Source organism: Macaca mulatta, chromosome X, assembly GCF_049350105.2.
Source record: "Macaca mulatta isolate MMU2019108-1 chromosome X, T2T-MMU8v2.0, whole genome shotgun sequence".
In the NCBI taxonomy this organism is placed as follows: Eukaryota; Metazoa; Chordata; class Mammalia; order Primates; family Cercopithecidae; genus Macaca; species Macaca mulatta.
The window spans coordinates 16,372,222-16,392,385 of NC_133426.1; the positions used below are offsets into that span (position 1 = coordinate 16,372,222).

The 20,164-nt window shown below is 48.0% G+C and overlaps 2 protein-coding genes across 4 annotated transcripts in view; one reads left to right on the forward strand and one right to left on the reverse strand.

Annotated features, from left to right (window-relative positions):
• The window catches only part of CTPS2 (CTP synthase 2), a 122,214-nt gene extending 114,499 nt beyond the window's left edge, over nt 1–7,715 (reverse strand). For 2 of the 3 annotated variants that reach the window (XM_077988220.1, XM_028842531.2), the window contains exon 1: nt 7,604–7,715. The gene's annotated coding sequence lies outside the window, so the exon portion shown is untranslated. Of the gene's footprint in view, nt 1–7,379 lie in introns of all 3 variants that reach the window. The other variant, XM_028842532.2, reaches the window with a different exon arrangement.
• Nucleotides 7,716–14,997: 7,282 nt separating this feature from the next.
• Nucleotides 14,998–20,164, forward strand: part of SYAP1 (synapse associated protein 1) — a 45,068-nt gene continuing 39,901 nt past the window's right edge. Inside the window, exon 1 of the mRNA XM_015127002.3 lies at nt 14,998–15,259. Within this exon, the coding sequence (XP_014982488.1) occupies nt 15,085–15,259 (175 nt within the window). The 5' untranslated portion in view covers nt 14,998–15,084. The remainder of the gene's footprint in view (nt 15,260–20,164) is intronic.

Below are 20,164 nucleotides of genomic sequence, written 5' to 3' on the forward strand. Positions count from 1 at the left end.
CACGCCTGTAATCCCAGCACTTTGGGAGGCCGAGGCGGGCGCATCACCTGAGGTCAGGAGGTCAAGACCAGCCTGGCCAACATAGAGAAACCCCGTCTCTACTAAAAATACAAAATTAGCCAGGCGTGGTGGCGCATGCCTGTAATCCCAGCTACTCAAGGGGGCTGAGGCAGGAGAATCGCTTGAACTCGGGAGGTGGAGGTTGCGGTGAGCCGAGATCATGCCATTGCACTCCAGCCTGGGCAACAAGAGCGAAACTCCATCTCAAAAAAACAAAACAAAATGAAAACCTATGAATCTTAGGCAAAAATGATGCGTCAATGTAGGTTCACTGATTATAATAAATGTACCACTCTGCAAGTGCGGGATGTTAATAGGAGGTTGGGCATAGCGGTGGGGGAGAGGATGTATGGGAACTCTGTACTTTCCGCTTAGTTTTGCTGTGAACCTAAAATTATTCTAAAAAAAAAAAAAAAAAAGTTTTGCTGGGTGCAGTGGCTCACTGCACTCCAGCCTGGGCGACAGAGCGAGACTCTGTCTCAAAAAAATAAAAAACAAAAACTGTTTTTAAATAAGCAATATTAAAACAATTACAACTTATCTAGCTCACAGATGCTGTCTGTCTGAATCCTGTTACACCAGTCAAAACTACAACTTTTATTGGACAAGAGACTGATTTCAGTAACTTTCTCCTGAGAAGACCACAACCATAGATTGGCTCTGGCCAGTTTACAGAGGCTGCGGACTTGCGTGCCTTCATGTCCTGAAAAGAACTTTTGATGTATAGGGCTTAACTGAAAATCATTTAAATGTTAAGTCTTCACTCCAAAGTGAACAGGGGTCATATGCTATTTGCATGTTTATTCAATACACATGAGTCAGGACCACCTTCATGAATATTCATAGCTCCTTCTGTAACCTGTTGAATATGTATGTTTAGTCAACCTGTTCAGCATAAAGCTGAACCCTCCTCTTCAGAGTGACTGCCTCTGGTTTTGGGAGGCCAAGATAAGAGGGTCACTTGAGGCCAGAAGTTTGAGAATAGCCTAGGCAACATAGTGAGACCCTGTCTCTTTAAAACGTGTGCTTCCCAGCCTGTGGGATGGCCCCTTTGCAGGCTGTAACCCTTTATAAGAAATAAAGTAAGCTGGCCGGGCGCGGTGGCTCAAGCCTGTAATCCCAGCACTTTGGGAGGCCGAGACGGGCGGATCACGAGGTCAGGAGATCGAGACCATCCTGGCTAACACAATGAAACCCCGTCTCCACTAAAAATACAAAAAAATTAGCCGGGCGTGGTGGCGGCGCCTGTAGTCCCAGCTACTCGGGAGGCTGAGGCAGGAGAATGGCGGGAACCCGGGAGGCGGAGCTTGCAGTGAGCCGAGATCGCGCCACTGCACTCCAGCCTGGGCGACAGAGCGAGACTCCGCCTCAAAAAAAAAAAAAAAAAAAAGAAAGAAAGAAAGTAAGCCAGGCGCGGTGGCTCACCCCTGTAATCCCAGCACTTTGGGAGGCCGAGGCAGGTGGATCACGAGGTCAGGAGTTAAGAGACGAGCCTGACCAACCCCGTCTCTACTAAAAATACAAAAATTAGCTGGGCGTGGTGGTGCACGCCTGTAATCCCAGCTACTGGGGAGGCTGAGGCAGGAGAATGGCTTGAACCCAGGAGGCGGAAGTTGCAGTGAGCCGAGATCATGCCACTGCACTCCAGCCTGAGTGACACAGCAAGACTCCGTCTCAAAAAAAAAAAAAAAAAAAGAAAAGAAAAAGAAAAGAAAAAAGAAATAAAGTCATCAGGCACAGTGTGATGGCAGGCACCTGTAATCCCAGCTACTTGTGGGGCTGAAGCATGAGAATCACTTGAACCTGGGAGGCAGAGGTTGCAGTGAGCCCAGATCGTGCCACTGCACTCCAGCCTGGGCAACAGAGTGAGACTGACTGAGAAAGTAAGAAAATCCCATCTCTACTAAAAATACAAAAATTAGCCGGGCGTGGTTGTGGGCACTTATAATCCCAGCTACTTGAGAGGCTGAGGCAGGAGAATTGCTTGAACCTGGGTGGCGGAGGTTGCAGTGAGCTGAGATCACACCATTGCACTCCAGCCTGGGTGACAAGAGCAAAACTCTGTCTCAAAAAAAAAAAAAATACAAAAATTAACCAAGCGTGGTAGTATGCACCTGTAATCCCAGCTACTCGGGAGGCTGAGGCAGGAGAATCACTTGAACCTGGGAGGCAGAGGTTGCAGTGAGTTGGGATCATGCCACTGCACTCCAGCCTGGGCAACAGAGTGAGACTCTGTCTCAAAAAAAAAGAAAAGAAAAGAAAATGTTTTAAAAAAGAAAGTCTCCTTTCTAAATATATAGATCTTGTGGTTTTTTAAGTTGACAGTCATAAGGAAAATTTATTTGACTTTTCTGCTGCTGTCTGATTCAAACCCTTTTGTTTTATAGGAAGCCCAATAACTGGGCTTTACAAAGACAGTGCCTAAATGCTAAATTAAGCTTAGTTGTTACCATTTTCAGTGCCACCTACATAATGATTCAGTCAATGAGCTCACAAATGTTTATTGACAAACTGGGTGTCGTGGTGCACACCTTTAATCCCAGCTGCCTGGGAGACTGAGGCGGAAGGAATGCTTCAGCCTGGGAGTTCAAGCCCACTGTGGGCAACATAGCGAGGCCTCATATCTGTTTAAAATATATATACACGGCTAGGCGCGGTGGCTCACGCCTGTAATCCCAGCACTTTGGGAGGCCGAGGTGGGTGGATCACTGAGGTCAGGACTTTGAGACCAGCCTGACCAACATGGTGAAACTCCATCTCTACTAAAAATACAAAAGTAGCTCGGCGTGGTAGTGGGCACCTGTAATCTCAGCTACTAGGGAGGCTGAGGCAGGAGAATCGCTTGAAACTGGAAGCAGGAGGTTGCAGTGAACCAAGATCACCCCATTGCACTCCAGCCTGGGCAACAGAGTGAGACTCCATCTCAAATTAAAAAAAAATTATATATATACATATATTACATATATAATGTTTACTTGAACATCTATTACATGCTTGACATGTTTCCAAGTCCTAGGGATATGGAGATAAAAAGACAAGGTCTATGTCCCACTGGACTTCACCTTTCCTGCAGGATTAAGGGGCAAATGAACTGTGCTTTAATTATACCTTATTCTGGCACCGTCATACTGTTCAAATGACTCTCTTTGTAAAAGTTACCAAAATGGAAAAATGCTGTAGAGGTATGGTGAAGAAAACTGGCATACATTCGTGCGAAGTCACATTATGCCTAATAATTTTTTTTTTTTTTTTTTGAGACGGAGTCTCGCTCTGTCGCCCAGGCTGGAGTGCAGTGGCCAGATCTCAGCTCACTGCAAGCTCCGCCTCCCGGGTTTACGCCATTCTCCTGCCTCAGCCTCCCGAGTAGCTGGGACTACAGGCGCCCGCCACCTCGCCCGGCTAGTTTTTTGTATTTTTTTAGTAGAGACGGGGTTTCACCATGTTAGCCAGGATGGTCTCGATCTCCTGACCTTGCGATCCGCCCGTCTCGGCCTCCCAAAGTGCTGGGATTACAGGCTTGAGCCACCGTGCCCGGCCTTGCCTAATAATTTTTTATATAAGAAAATGCTTCTTTGGGAGGCTGAGGCGGGCAGTTCAAGACCAGCCTGGCCAACATGGTGAAACCCTGTCTCTACCAAAAATACAAAAATTAGCCAGGCATGGTGGCAGGTGCCTGTAATCCCAGCTACTCGGGAGGCTGAGGCAGGAGAATCACTTGAACCCCGGAGGCAGAGGTTGCAGTGAGCCGAGATGGCACCATTGCACTCCAGTCTGGGGAACAAGAGCAAGACTTCATCTCAAAAAAAAGAGAGTAAAGAAAAAAGAAAATGCTTATGTGGCCAGGCACAGTGGCTCGCGCCTGTAATCCCAGCGCTTTGGGAGGCCGAGACGGGCGGATTGCCTGAGCTCAAGAGTTCAAGACCAGCTTGGGCAACATGGGGAAACCCCATCTCTACTAAAATACAAAAGATCAGCCGGGTGTGGTGGCGTGCACCTGTAATCCCAGCTACTCGGGAGGCTGAGGCACAAGAATTGCTTGAACCTGGGAGGTGGAGGTTGTGCCAATGCCCTCCAACCTGGGCAAAAAAGCAAAACTCTGTCTCAAAAAAAAAGGAAGAAAGAAAGAAAATGCTTACGTTACCTGAAAAAAGAGAGAGCAGACTATAACATTGAATATATTATTGACTATGTTTTTTTAAATTAAGATCTAAATGTTAATAGTCACCATTAAGATTTCCGTCTTATGGCCGGGTGCAATGGCTCACGCCTGTAATCCCAACATTTTGGGAGGTCAAGGCGGGTGGATCACGAGGTCAAGAGATCAAGACCATCCTGGCCAACATGGTAAAATCTTGTCTCTACTAAAAATACAAAAATTAGCCAGGCGTGGTGGCGCCTGCCTGTAGTCCCAGATACTTGGGAGGCTGAGGCAGGAGAATCACTTGAACCCAGGAGGTGGAGGTTGCAGTGAGCCAAGATTGCGACACTGCACTCCACCCCGGCAACAGAGTGAGACTGTCTAAAAAAAAATTTCCATCTTTATTTGGTCAAAGATACACCATGTTATGTCTTAATATATTTAGGTGATTAGGTTGTCTGTGTTGGGGCTCAAGAAAACAAAACCCCAAAATGAAGGCCTCAGAAGCAAAGTTTCTCTCTGACCTTCTCCTGCTCTCCTGCCTGTCACCCCTCATACTCCCCGAAGGCAAGTCATAGAAACTAGAACCTCTTTCCCTGCAAAGCCAGCCAGAAAGTCAAAAAATATGACTCTAACCTTCCTCTCAACCACCTTTCTATACAACAGCTGGCCATAAAGAAATTAAGACCCTTATTCCAAAGAGGTTCTACCCCATACCGGGGAGGAAGAAAAGCTACAACAGAGAGGCCAAGAAGAATGTGGACAGGCCTTGCTGGGTTTCCCCACTCTGTCTATTTCCATCAGCTCATCCGTCCCTGCTTCATGGACTCCAAGCATAAAATCAGATCATTTCCCTTGCATCTTTAAGGGGTTTTCATTTCTGAAGGCTTCCATGTCACATAAACCTACGATTCAACAAATTGTTATGCTTCTCTCTTGTTAATCTGTCTCTTGTCTAAGGCTGTCAGCCGTGACCCTTATGATATCAGCTCTTTCCTCCCCTACATAAGCAATTACTCATTTTCTGTTTTGTCAAAAACACAAGATACCTTTTAAAGCACATTGGATATTTTAGAGACCTTTTGTAAGAATGCAACTTAATACCAAGGAGACACCTAATTCTTTCTACTTTGTTGTTGTTGTTGTTGTTGTTTTGAGATGGAGTTGTGTTCAGTCACCAGGCTGGAGTGCAATGGCACAATCTGGGCTCACTGCAACCTCTGCCTCCTGGGTTCAAGCAATTCTCCTGCCTCAGCCTCCCGAGTAGCTGGGACTACAGGTGTGTGCCACCATTCCTAGCTAATTTTTGTATTTTTAGTAGAGACGGGGTTTCACCGTGTTGTCCAGGATGGTCTCGATCTCGACCTCATGGTCCTCCTGCCTCGGCCTCCCAAAGTGCTGGGATTACAGGCGTGAGCCACCATGCCCGGCCCTTTACCTCTTTTAAGCAAACAAGTAACTTTAACAAAGTTTCAAAGGTGCAGGGAAAGGCTGGCCCTGTTTTAGATCACTTTCTCCATTGGGGATGGTTTCTGGTGTCAAGACAAGCTTTTCATTTACTCTTACATGCAGTGAGCAGAACCAAGTGTTTATAGAATAGCACCGTGTAGAGCTGTGCTGTCTCCACTATATAATAAAAAATATTACACAGCCAGGTATGTAATTTTAAGTTTCTAGTAGCCATATTAAAAAAGTAAAAAGAATCAAATGAAGTCCATGTTAATATATGTTATTTAACCCAATGTAGCCAAAAATGTTATCACTTTTAACACACAATGTAAGAATTTATTAGTGAAATATTTTACACCCTTTTTGTGTACTGAACTTTCAGAAATCAGGTGCCTATACTTAGAGCACATCTCAGTACGGATTTTGCCACGTTTCCAGTATTCAATAACCACATGTGACCAGTGGCTCCCACATTAGACCAGGCAGGCCTAGAGCAAATAAAAGCACCAGGAGCACCCAGAGACACCTTCTCAGTGATGGCCATTTAAAAAGTAATGTCGCCGGGCGCGGTGGCTCACGCCTGTAATCCCAGCACTTTGGGAGGCCGAGGCGGGCGGATCACAAGGTCAGGAGATCGAGACCACGGTGAAACCCCGTCTCTACTAAAAAAATACAAAAAATTAGCCGGGCGCGGTTGTGGGCGCCTGTAGTCCCAGCTACTCGGGAGGCTGAGGCAGGAGAATGGCGTGAACCCGGGAGGCGGAGCTTGCAGTGAGCCGAGATCGCGCCACTGCACTCCAGCCTGGGCTGGGCGACAGAGCGAGACTCTGTCTCAAAAAAAAAAAAATAAATAAATAAATAAAAAGTAATGTTAGACACAAAAGAGTACTTACCTGATGATCTTGTTCTATGAAGTTCTAGAACAGGCAAAGCTAAACTATGATAACAATCAGAACCAGGGTTGAATGAGGGGCCTGGGGCGGATTGACAGGAAGGAGGTACCAGGGAACTTTGCAGGGTGAAGGAAATGGTCAATGTCCACTTGGGATAACGGTTACAGGAGTGTATAATTTGTCAAATCCCGTCGATTTGCACACTGAAAATGGGGCAGTTTATTGAATATAAACTATACATACAATTTTTTTTTATGTTGCCCCCAAAAAGCTATTTTGTAGCAGCAGCGTAGCTCGGCACTACGCGCCCTAACCATCTAGTACGGGGAAAACGCGGGGGTTGTTGTTTAAGGGGTGCACTGCGACGGGAGAGAGGACAGAAAGGCCATGTTACCGGCGCTGATCACCAGCCTCGCCGACCCCCGCTTGGGGCTTCACTTCCGCCAACGCCATCTCAGGGCTCTCCGGGTTCCCGAGGGCCGGGAGAAGTGGGGATCCGGGTGCGGGCGCTGGCGCGGGCGGGGGCGGGAAGAAGCGCGTCCCGGGGACGCGCGGGACAGGCTCCGACCGCACTGGGCACGGGCCAGCGTTCCCCAGTCCCCGCGCCACACCCGGCCGCCGAGGTCTGCGAGCGCGGGGTGCGGGACGCGCGGGGCTGGCGGCCGGACTCTGGACTCAGCGCTGGGGAGGGAGCCGGCGCCATCAGAGAGGGGACAAAGGAGCCCAGCCTCACAAGTGCACCGAGGCTTGGGGGTGCAGGGCAGAGAGGCCCTGGGGACGTGGGATGGCCCGGGCGCCAAGGCCCTGGGGGTCTGGGACAGGCCCAGGAGGGAAGTTACCTGCGCGGTGGTGGTAGCGCCGGGTAGGGTGGCTGGTGGGCACGGCGGGCTCCACCCCGCAGCTGGCCTGGCGCTCACCTGTCGGGCTGGGGAAGGGGTCGCTGCCGGGGCTGGCTGTCCAAAGCCGCCCCCAGGATCTTGCCACCGCCCACCCGGGCCTCGGGGTGCGCGGCGCCCTCCTCGCCCACCCTCCCCTCTCCCTGCTGCTGGCCCAGCTGACTCACGCTGGTGAGCTTGGGGTTTGCACCCGGGTTTGTGCAATGGTCCAAAACAAGCGCCTAAAAAGTGATTCCTCCAGCACAGGCAGCTCCCGTCACCCTCCGCTCTGGACGCACTGGGCCCCAGGCCTCGCCCAGCTCGGGGACCGCTCCTCCCTCCCGTGGCTCACTTCGCAAAGGCACTTCGAGTGCGCGGGTGAACTCCACAATTCCCGGAGAGCCCCGGCCTCCTGGCAAGCAGAGACCCTCGCTCGAGTCCTCCCGTCCAGATCTCACCCTTGTAAAGAACTTCACTGGTCACAAACGTTTGTGCATCCCCTACTACACCCCAGGAACTGCAGGAGGGCTCAGGAGAGAAGGAAAAGAAAAAAGAATGCCTGCCTTTGAGGAACTAGCTCACAGTCTGGAGAGGGGTCCACCCGTCTGTTGGAACCAGTAAGGTTCCCTAGAACAATATTTCTGCAGCAAAGAGCTGCGGGGGTGCAGGGAGGGGGGAAGGCAATTAAGGCTTGGAAGGGTGACTTTTTTTTTTTTTTTCTTTGAGACGGAGTTTCGCCCTTTTTGCCCAGGCTGGAGTGCAATGGCGCGATCTCGGCTCACTGCAACCTCCACCTCCCGGATTCAAGCGATTCTCCCTGCCTCAGCCTCCGGAGTAGCTGAGATTACAGGCGAGCGCCACCACGCTTGGCTAAATTTGCATTTTTAGTAGAAACGGGGTTGCATCACGTTGGCCAGACTGGTCTCGAACTCCCGACCTCAGGTGATCCGCCTGCCTTGGCCTTCCAAAGTGCTGGGATTACAGGCTTGAGCCACTGCACCCGGCCCAAATACTCTAAAAAGTCACTCTTCGGGTGACTCACGCCTGTAATCCCAGCACTTTGGGAGGCCGAGGCGGGCAGATTACCTGAGGTCGGGAGTTCAAGACCAGGCCTGGCCAACGTGGTATAACCCTGTCTCTACTAAAAATGCAAAATTAGCCGGGCGTCGTGGCACCTGCCTGTAATCCCACCTACTCGGAAGGCTGAGGCAGAGAGAATCGCAGAATCGCTTGAACCTGGGAGGCAGAGGTTGCAGTGAGCCACAATCAGGCTACTGCACTCCAGCCTGGGCGACAGAGGAGACTTTGTCTCAAAAAAAAAAAAAAAAAGTACTGGAGGATGATCGGTGCTGGGAACGGATACAGGAGGTTTTTCGGGTGAAGGCAAGAAGCAAACCACTGAAGGAAGCTAACATGGACAATAGAAGGGTCTGAAGTGAGATGGAAGAGTTTAAGAAAGTGGTGGAAATGTTGCATAACCAGTGTGAGATGCTAGAGCGACAAGTTAGTCAAGAGTCACTGAAGACCTAGTGGAGTTTAGAAACCATCATTGTGTAGTGGTGTCCAGCTATAATCCGGCAAGGTATCTACAGAAATATAGCTTAGTTATAAAACCCAAGTTTCCTGCTTGCATAGAGTAGAAGGACAAGAGGGTGAGGAGGTGGAGGACACAGAAAGACTGTGATTGCAGTGATGGGCCAGAGTTCTAGTCCTAGAGGACAGGAACTATTAATAAAACCAGTGGGGAGCTGATAGACTGGGAGACAGATGAGAGAAGGGCTCCAAGGCCAGGGCCTCTGAGGAGAGGACTGGCAAACTGGCAGCAGAGAGTGTGGTGCTGGAGTTCAGGCCTTCAAATGGATATTCCAGGAAATGAGACACTTTGGGGTGTAGCAGCTACAATGGAATAGAAAAGTGAGATGGGCATCACTGGCCTTGGGTTTAGTGCCCACAAGGCTGGCGTGTTGGACATCGAGGGTCCCAAAAGGATGGCAGGAGGTGGAGGAGTCAATCGAGGTCAAGGAACTTTAGATAATTGGGGTTGCAGGGTGGGTAGTGAGTCTGAAACTAATAGATGACTGACAAGGAAAGGGAGAAGGTTGCAGAATAAATGTCCAGTGCCTTTCAAGACACAATGGAGGCCTGGTGCCGTGGCACACCCCTGTAATCCCAGCACTTTGAGAGGCCGAGGCAGGCAGATAGTTTGAGTCCAGGAGTTGGTGACTTGCCTGGACAACATGGCAAAATCCCGTCTCTACAAAAAATACAAAAATTATCAGTTGTGCTGGCGTGCGTCCCAGGGGAGGCTGAAGCGAGAAGATCGCCTGCGCCCAGGAGGTCAAGGCTGCAATGTGCTATGATCGTGCCACTGCACTCCAGCCGGGACGACAGAGTGAGAGCTCGTCTCAAAAAAAAAAAAAAAAATCAATTAATTTAAAAAAATAAACACGGCCAGGCATGGTGGCTCACGCCTGTAATCCCACCACTTTAGGAGGCCAAGGCGGGTGGATCACGAGGTCAGGAGATTGAGACCATCCTGGCTAACACGGTGAAACCCTGTCTCTACTAAAAATACAAAAAATTAGCCGGGCGTGGTGGCATGTGCCTGTAGTCCCAGCTACTGGGAGGCTAAAGCAGGAGAATCTCTTGAACCCGGGAGGCGGAGATTGCAGTGAGCCAAGATCGTGCCACTGCACTCCAGCCTGGGCGACAAGAGCGAAACTCCATCTCAAAAAAAATAAACACAATGGAGTTTCTCCCCACAGAGGACGAAAGAACAGTATTGTGGAGGAAGCAGTAAGAAGCTTGGAACAATGATGTCAATTTCTGGGAAAATAAGCAGAGGCTTCACTCAGCAGGGTATCCTTGGGAGAGATCCAGGTCTCCATGGGTATTGGGGGGGTCCAGGGGAGGGACAAGGAACCACCTTGTCAAAAGGCTAGAGGAATAAACAAGTCTTCCAGAAGGCTCAGGGGAAAGAACATTTGTGAAATGGGTTGGTGTGGGTGCTAATACTTAATACCTGCCACATATGTAAGGTTTCCTTCCACAGTTTCATCTTTCACTATCTGTTTACAACTAGGACAGTTGTTATGATCCCCTTTTTAGAATGAGGGACCTGAGGTTCAGAGATGTGAAATGTCTTGACCAAGGGTACATTAGTTAATATGAGTGGCAAAGCCAGGACATCAATGCACAGCCAGACTCCACCACAGGATGTAAGGCCTGATCTAATTGTCCTATTCATTTATGAGGCTAATGGATAAAGATAGTCTGTATATACAAAGGGCTCAGTATAATAACTATTGTATTTTTAATCTCAAATGGGAAAAATAACAAGCTGGAAAACAAATTTGATAACAGGGTGCGGATTGACTGAATTGTGTGGGATAAGGGTGTATCCTCATTCAACAAGTGTCAGTTCATGGCCCACCACCAGCATAACATTTTGCTAAATCCGCACAAGATGACTTTTTTTTTTTTTAAGATGGGGTTTCATTCTTGTTGCCCAGGCTGGAGTGCAATGGCACAATCTCGGCTCACTGCAACCTCCACCTCCCGGGTTCAAGTGATTCTCTTGCCTCAGCCTCCTGAGTAGCTGGGATTACAGGTGCCCACCACCACGCCCAGCTAATTTTTGTATTTTTAGTAGAGATAGGGTTTTACCATGTTGGCCAGGCTGGTCTTGAACTCTTGACCTCAGGTGATCAACCCGCCTCAGCCTCCCAAAGTTCTGGTATTATGGGCATAAGCCACCGTGCCCGGCCAGATGATTTTTTTTAAATGAAAATGAAGCCCATCATTAAGTTGATTGCTTATGTTCTCCTTTTGTAATCTTTTTTTTTTTTTCTATTTTTTGAGTCAGGGTCTCACTCTATCACCCAGGTTGGAGTACAGTGGCATGATCACAGCTCACTGCAGCCTCCAGCTCCCAGGCTCAAGCAATCCCCCTGCCTCAGCTTCCCAAGTAGCTGAGACAACAGGTGCAAGCCACTACACCCAGCTCATTTTTTATTTTTTGTGTAGACAGGGTCTCGTTATGTTGCCCAGGCTGGTCTCAAACTCCTAGACTCAAGCAATCCTCCCACCTTGGCCTCACAAAATGCTGGGATTATAGGCATGAGCTATTGTGCCCAGCCTAATCTCTTATTTTTAAGAATTCTACCTTTCAGAACAGTTGTAAAACTGTCTATCCCTTGGTGACCACAGTGTTCACCACGATTTTAAGTGTACCTTAAGATAAAGCAGAGTAAGGCTGAAAGGACTGGGCCCCACCTCTGCTATGGGAAGGACCAGCACTATACTTCTTTTGCAAGTGAGGAAACTTGAAGGGCAAAAAGACAAGTAAAACATCAAGTTTAGGCCGGGCACGGTGGCTCACTCCTGTAATCCCAGCACTTTGGGAGGCCGAGGTGGGTGGATCACCTGAGATCAGGAGTTCGAGACCAGCCTGGCCAACATGGTGAAACCCCGTCTCTACTAAAAACACAACCTTAGCCAGGTGTGATGGCAGGCGCCTGTAATTCCAGCTATTTGGGAGGCTGAGGCAGGAGAATCGCTTGAACCCAGGAGGCAGAGGATACAGTGAGCCGAGATTGTGCCACTGCACTTTAGCCTGGGCAAGACAGAGCGAGACTCCGTCTCAAAAAAAAAAAAAAAAAAAAAGTCAAGTTTATTCACCTACTAGATGATGGAATTAGAAGCCCATCCTAGGCTTCTCACTCAAATTCCAGGCTCTGTTCAATCATACTTGAAGCAAATATCCTATTCTGGAAAGTCGCAATCACTTTCAGGTTCTCACTGACTTAATAAAGCCTAGAAAGGCATTGATCCTAAGACATCTCCTGACTTCAAAGCTGAATCAATACTTGGACTCTAAAAACAGGCTGGAATGTCATTAATGTCACTGAACTGTACACTAAAAAAAGTTATGTTCACTACAATTTAAAATATTAATAGTGTAATATACCAAAAATATATACCATTGAATTGTACACTTTAGACAGGTGAATTGTTTAAATCTCAATAAAGCTGTTTGGGGGAAAGAAAAAACAGGTTGGGCTTGATAACCTAAAATCCTGGACCTGAATAAAATGTAAATATAAGTCAGGCTGGAAAACTGGACAGCAGGGAAATCAGAGTTGTAATCAATTCCTCATGTACTCCCTCAGGTCACTGGAACCATCCTCCTCTTCTCAAAATAGCTGGGGACCAAGGAATCATGGATGTCCTTCCACAACTAATGACTGGAGACTGTGCTTGGGAAATGTGTCCATGAACTCCCTGCTCTGAAGCGGTACTTATTCACATCACTAGTTTTTTGTCAGTTTTACATGCTATTGTGGGAAAAGTTAAAAATATAGAAAAGACAAATGTTTAATTACCCAGCTTCAACCCATGGCCAGGCTTGTTTCATCTATATCCCTACCCATTCCCCCCCCCCCATCCTGTATTAATTTGAAGCAAATTCCAGACATGGTATCATTTCTTTTTTTTTTTTTTTTTACGGAGTTTTGCTCTTGTCGCCCAGGCTGGAGTGCGACAGCAGGATCTCAGCTCACTGCAACCTCCGCCTCCTGAGTTCATGTGATTCTCCTGCCTCAGTCTCCCGAGTAGCTGGGATTACAGGCACCCGCCACCACGCCTGGCTAACTTTTTGTATTTTTAGTAGAGACGGGGTTCCACCATGTTGGTCGGGCTAGTCTCAAGCTCCTAACCTCAGGTGATCCACCCGTCTCGGCCTCCCAAAGCGCTGGGATTACAGGTGTGAGCCACCGCGCCTGGCCCAGATATGGTATCATTTCTTTGGTAAAATCTCAATACGCACGATGGATAAACAAAACGTGGTGTATACATACAAGGGAATACTATTCAGTCTTAGAAAGAAATTGACACAGCCTTGAGGACATTATGCTAAGTGAAAGAAGCCAGTCACAGACAAATATTGAATGATTCCACTTATATTAAGGTATCTAGTCAGACCCACAGAGACAAGAAGTAGAATGGAGGTAGGAGGGGGATGACAAGGACAGGAATGGGGAATTGTTTAATAGGTAGTTTCAGTTTTGCAAGATGAAGTTCTTTCTATTTTTCATTCTTTTTTTTTTTCTTTCTTTTGTGAGACGGAGTCTCTCTGTCACCCAGGCTGGAGTGCAATAGCTTGATCTCAGCTCACTGCAAGCTCCGCCTCCCGGGTTCACGCCATTCTCCTGCCTCAGCTTCCCAAGTAGCTGACTACAGGCACCCGCCACCATGCCCGGCTAATTTTTTTTGTATTTTTAGTAGAGATGGGGTTTCACCGTTAGGCAGGATGGTCTCGAACTCCTGACCTTGTGATCCGCCCGCCTCGGCCTCCCAAAGTGCTGGGATTACAGGCATGAGTCACCGTGCCCGGTCTATTTTTCATTCTTTTAATTGCAAGATGAAGAGTTCTGAATATTCATTTCACAACAACGTGAATGTACTTAACACTAGTGAATTGTACACTTAGAAATGGTTAAGATGGTAAATCATATTAAGATGGTAAATTTTGTGTATTTTACCACAATTAAAAATTTTTAATTTCACAATTCCTCCATTTTATCAACTACCCAGTGTCCAAATTTCCAGTTCTTATAAGTATCATATATTTTTTTCAATGTGTTTGCTGAATTAGGGTCCTAATAAAATGCACAAGGGGCCATGGGTTACATCTCTTAAGTCTTTTTTAATCTATAGGTTCCCCACCACACCCCCCTCTTCCTTGCAATTTATTTGAAGAAACAAGGTTGTCTGTCCTGTGGCTTCTCATAGTCTAGATTCTGCTGACAGCATCCCATTGTTTTTTTTTTTTTTTTTTTTTTTAAGAGGGAGTCTCGCTCTGTCGCCCGGGCTGGAGTGCAGTGGCCGGACCTCAGCTCACTGCAAGCTCCGCCTCCCGGGTTCCCGCCATTCTCCTGCCTCAGCCTCCCGAGTAGCTGGGACCACAGGCGCCCGCCACCTCGCCCGGCTAGTTTTTTGTATTTTTAGTAGAGACGGGGTTTCACCGTATTAGCCAGGATGGTCTCGATCTCCTGACCTTGTGATCCGCCCGTCTCGGCCTCCCAAAGTGCTGGGATTACAGGCTTGAGCCACCGCGCCCGGCCTCATTGTGTTGTTTAACACCTTATTCTGTTCTCTTATTCCCTGTTAGTTGGGCTTGGCAGCTTTGGGTTAGTTTTCAGTTGGGCTCAGGAGGAGGCTAAAGACATCCAATTCCGCGGGAACCCAGCCCTGCGGGACCTGAAAAGGCGAGGCTAAGTCACCAGGCAAGCTGCTTAGAGGCAGTCTTAAAATGAGACTGGCTAGGACTTCGACAGACACCGTCTACACGCCTACTAGGTCAGTCACCTACAAAGCCGGCGAATGAGGAAAAAGGCAAGGCGGGGCTACGCTGGGAAAGCTCTTTGTCCCCTATCCACACGCACAAAACAGTTGTCACAACTGACGTCACCAGGGGCGGAGCCTTTGGACGGAAGTGACGCTTCTGCAGCCGCGGCGGAGTCGTCATAGAGGCGGGGCCGCAGGCGACTCCAGTTTTCCTCCGACTTCCGGACATCTCCCTGAGAGTCGCGCAGAGTGGAGTCAGAGGCAACCAGTCCTCGCTCCGGTCTCTGGGGATCCGGACCGCGGCGGCGGCCCCGCGGACGGGATGTTCCGGGGCTTGAGCAGTTGGCTGGGCTTGCAGCAGCCGGCGGCAGGCGGTGGGCAGCCCAATGCAGACGCTCCACCCGAACAGCCATCCGAGACGGTGGCTGAGTCCGCGGAGGAGGAGCTGCAGCAAACGGGAGACCAGGAGCTCCTCCACCAGGCCAAAGACTTCGGCAGTGAGTCTCCCCTGGCTCTGGGACCGGGATGGTGAGGGGCGCGTTCCTCCTCTGGGACGACCCTGGGGCGCGCGGGCCCGACTGGCTGTGGGATGAGGGGGCCGAGGTGAGAGGCAGGGGAGGAAGATGTGTCTGTCGGTCAGTCCTCTCCGGGTCGGGAGAGATTGGTGAGGATCTGGACAAGGCCACAGCTTCGTCTAGCAGTCAGGTCCTGTCCCTGAAGTTCCTGGTGGCAAGTCTACAAAGTTTGCAGACATTGGAATCTGGTATGCAGCCAAGCAGTGTGACCCAACGTCTTCGGGTTTGACGAGGAATCTTTTTTGTTCAATTTGAAAACCTTCACCTTCACCCCCCAGATCGGGATCGTTGGCGAGCTTGAACTGGTTGAAAAAATGTTTTTTTGCCCTTAGGTCAGAATGTGTTGTCTGAAGTAAACTGACAATTACTGAATGTCTGCCCCTGGCCATCTGCTTTTTAGGTACAGTGGGACCTTTTTCCTTGAGGGAGAGAAAATGCCACTGTCTGCTCTACGCAAGTTGCAGTACTAGATGTTTTATGAAAGATATCCCGTTTCATCTGTTAAACACCCCCAGTGAGTTAGGGGAACAAGCCCAGAGCTATTGGGCCAAAGTTATACTGATAGTGAGTGGTGGAAATGGAATTTGAACTTCGATCTGCCTAATTTTAAAGCCCGTGCTCTTTCCGAGTTTACAGCCTACAGGGGTTGGGGGACGAGTAATAATAAACGTGAAGTAAACACATGCTGTAGTAATTCTCATTTATGGAGAGACCGTAGTGGGCTTCAGTGATCAGAGGAAGCATGTTTGAGGCCCAGTGCGGTGGCTCACGCCTGTAATCCCAGCACTTTGAGAGGCTGAGGTGGACAGATCATGAGGTCAGCAGTTTGAGACCAGCCTGGCCAACATGGTGTAACCCCGTCTCTACTAAAAATACAAAAAATAGCCTGGCGCGCACCTGTAATCCCAGCTACTTAGGAGGCTGAGGCAGGAGAATCGCTTGAACCAGGGAGGTGGAGGTTGCAGTGAGCTGAAATCGCACCACTGCACTCCAGCCTGGGTGACAGAGCAAGACTTCATGTCAAAAAACAAAACAAAACAAAACAAAAAAGCATCTTTGAGGAGTTAAGCCCTAAAGCAGCCCAGCACTACAAGTGAGAGAACTGCAACAAAGGTAGATATTAAGTTCAGCAAGCATTTGAAGAATCTACTAAAAGATGGGGGTGTGGGAGGAGAGCAGCCTGAGAGTGGATAAACACATATTTGAGTAAGACAGGGCCTAACAGTTTTTCTGGAGACAGGGTCTCAGTCTTTTGTCCAGGCTGGAGTGCAGTGGCACGATCTTGACTCACTGCAACCTCCGCCTCCGGGGTTCAAGTGATCTTCCTACCTTATCCTCTCCAGTAGCTGGGATTACAGGTGCGCACCACCACGCCCAGCTAATTTTTGTATTTTTAGTAGAGATGGGGTTTCACCACGTTGAGCAGGCTGGGCCCTAACGTTTAAAAGTTTACTGTGGGATGAAAGCACAGGGAAAACAGACATCATCTCAAACCATGATAGTACATAGTCTCAGCCCAAGGCCCCCAGATAGAATAGTCTTGCTCTGTCGCCCAGGCTGGAGTGCAATGGCACGATCTCACTGCAGCCTTGGCTCACTGCAACCTCCACCTCCTGGGTTCAAGCATTTCTCCTTCCTCAGCCTCCTGAGTAGCTGGGACTACAGGCACACGCTGCCACACCTGGCTAATTTTTTTTTTTTTTTTTTTTGTACTTTTAATAGAGTCAGGGTTTCACCATGTTGGTCAGGCTGGTCTCAAAGTCCTGATCTCAAGTGATTCACCCACCTTGACCTCAAAGCGGTGGGATTACAGGCATGAGCCACTGCACCTGGCCCCTCTGAATATTTTTTAATAACTGCATTTTTCATATGGATGTGTACTTTGGAGCTAATGCTGCCATCTTTCTGCTCACCAGATTCTCTTTTGATATTTACGGAAGCTGAGGTTAGATGGAAGTACCCACAAACACACACACATTGTGAATTTAAAGCTTCAGAATAAATGAGAATTCTTTCCTTTCTGAAATTTATGCAATTTTAGAAAGTCGTGAAGGTTCTAGTTCATATACAAACTGTGAGAGACAAGACAGATGATCCGATATTTTTTATTTCTACATATTGATCCTAAGAAGTATATTGTCTTTAAGAAGACCCATTTATGTTTTGAAAACTGGAATTAAACATCTGTGAACCTGACTCCCAGAGTAGATTCGTTTCTTAAGTCTTTTGAAATCTACATAAAATCTCAGCCAGGTGTGGTGGCTCATGCCTGTAATCCCAGCAGCTTTGGGAGGCTGAGGCGGGCAGATCACAAGCTCAAGTGATCGAGACCAGCCTGACTAACGTGGTGAAACCTTGTCTCTACTAAAAATACAAAAAATAGCCAGGCATGGTGGCGGGCACCTGTAATCCCAGCTACTCAAGAGGCTGAGGCAGGAGAATTTCTTGAACCCGGGAGGCGGAGGTTGCAGTGAGCCGAGATCGCGCCATTGCACTCCAGCCTGGGCAACAAAGCGAGACTCCATCTCAAAAAAAAAAAAAAAAAATCTCCTGGGAGCCCCATTTGTTCTGCATACATTTGTTGAGTGCCTACCTTCAAGACTGGACACTAAATACTTCCTGGTTCCTGGTGACCTATTTATACATTTAGGCAACTCACCAGTTAGTGGTGGGCACCCAGGCCTGCATTCCACTCCCTCACTCAAAACCAAACCTCCTGATCTCCTGATTCTTGGCCTTCCCTCCTGATAAACTTACAACCTCCTGTTGTCACTGTCTCCAAAGGAAGGAACAATTTATAGGAGAACTCACTTAAGAGCTCCTCCCTACCTCCCTCAAGGCCCTATGCCCTTAAGTTAGTTGGTTGGTTGGTTTTTGTTTAAGTCAACCAAATTAGAGCTTTGCCTCTGCTCTTTCTAAAAAAAGAACAAATAAATAAAAAGAAAATCTGTACCTCTGAGAATGTTAAATATCTGAATCATTCACACAGTTTACATCAGTGGGAGGATGACCAAAGATGAGCTTTGTGATATTTGGCTTTTTCTAAACCATCCCTAAAACTACTCTATGCTTAGGAATGGGGAAAGGGCCACTTCCTCCTCCTCCTCCTCCTTTGAAAAGTGCTATTAGTATTGCAGAGGGACTGTGTTAGACTGTCCTTTTTTTCTGTAGGGGAAAGTATATTTCAAGTTCCAGCTGCCTAACTTGCAAACTAAGAGGACTCCTAAAGTGTACAGAGGTGACTATGTACCTGCTTTGATGCAGAAGTAAAATATCTAATTGAGTTCTGATAACACACCCAGGTTTACAATGCAAACAGTTAATAGCTTGGATCCTAGGGCTTATGAACAATACTTTTTAGAATTGGGGATCTCAATTTGAAGAAGAAACTTAGGGACATTGCAGAAAATCTGAAAGGTCTTTTGCAGAAAAGAAGTCGTAGATGTTCCTTATGAAGATAGACCTGAGGCTGTGAGGTAGAAATTACTAGAGAAGTGAGAAGAATTTTCTGATTAGAGATGAGTAACGGTAATTACTAGCTGCCCTTCTAAGTCCTGTGCTCCCCACCCCTGGAAGTGGGGCTACCTGGATAGGAAGGTCCATTCCCACACTAAGATGCTGAAATTCTAAAATTGTATGAAATATAGTATCTTTGAAAAATTAACCAACTACTTTATATGAATATTAATTTCCTAAGACTTTGCCACTGTATCCTTATTCTCTTCCTATTCTTGCTGCAGGCCTTAAACTCTACCTTGCGCTGTGTTTACTTTGACAAATTTATGTTTTTTTCTGACCTTTGAAGCTCTTCCTACTTTCCTTTATTTTTTTTTATTTTTTTATTTTTTGGAGACAGAGTCTCGCTCTGTCGCCCAGGCTGGAGTGCAGTGGCCGGATCTCAGCTCACTGCAAGTTCCGCCTCCCGGGTTCACGCCATTCTCCTGCCTCAGCCTCCCGAGTAGCTGGGACTACAGGCGCCCGCCACCTCGCCCGGCTAGTTTTTTGTATTTTTTAGTAGAGACGGGGTTTCACCGTGTTAGCCAGGATGGTCTCGATCTCCTGACCTCGTGATCCGCCCGTCTCGGCCTCCCAAAGTGCTGGGATTACAGGCGTGAGCCACCGCGCCCGGCCCCTACTTTCCTTTATTCTTACCATTCCTTTCAGTTCTTCAAGCCCTTGTCAACTTGCTCAACTGACCTGAGGCAGTATGGGATTGGAGCATGAGCTTGGGATTTAGAGGCAGATAGCCTGTGTTTGAGTTCCCTACACTACTTGCTGTCTTTATTGTTATATCATTTGCAAATTGCAGAAAGTCCAGTGATCAGAAGCTTAATGAAAGGACCTTTATTTTTGTGTGGGGGAGTCCCCAAGAACCATCCCCAGGTTTGATGATTGGCTGGGAAGACTTATGGGACTCAGCATATAGTTGTATTCATAGTCGTGATGTATTGCAATGAAAGAGTACAAGAGTAAAATCAGGAAAGGAAAAAGGCACATGGGTTGGAAGTCCAGGGGTAAGCAGGCACAGTAGCGCCACACAGGATGTGCTTAATTCCTCTAGCAAGGAGTTGTGACAACACATGTGAGATGCTGTCTTCCAGGGAAGCTCATTAGAGACTCAGTGCCCAGGATTTTTATTGGGGACTGGTCACATAGGTACCCTCTGCTTGCCACATATCCAAATTCCAGACCCCCACAAGGAAAGCAGGAGTTCAGCATAAACCACAGTGAGGCATTCTTAGCAGTTTAAGAAATGGTGGGAGCCCTCCTGAAATCTAAGTTCCCGGACACCCAGTCAGTGGCCAACCTTGAAAGCAACCTTTCCAA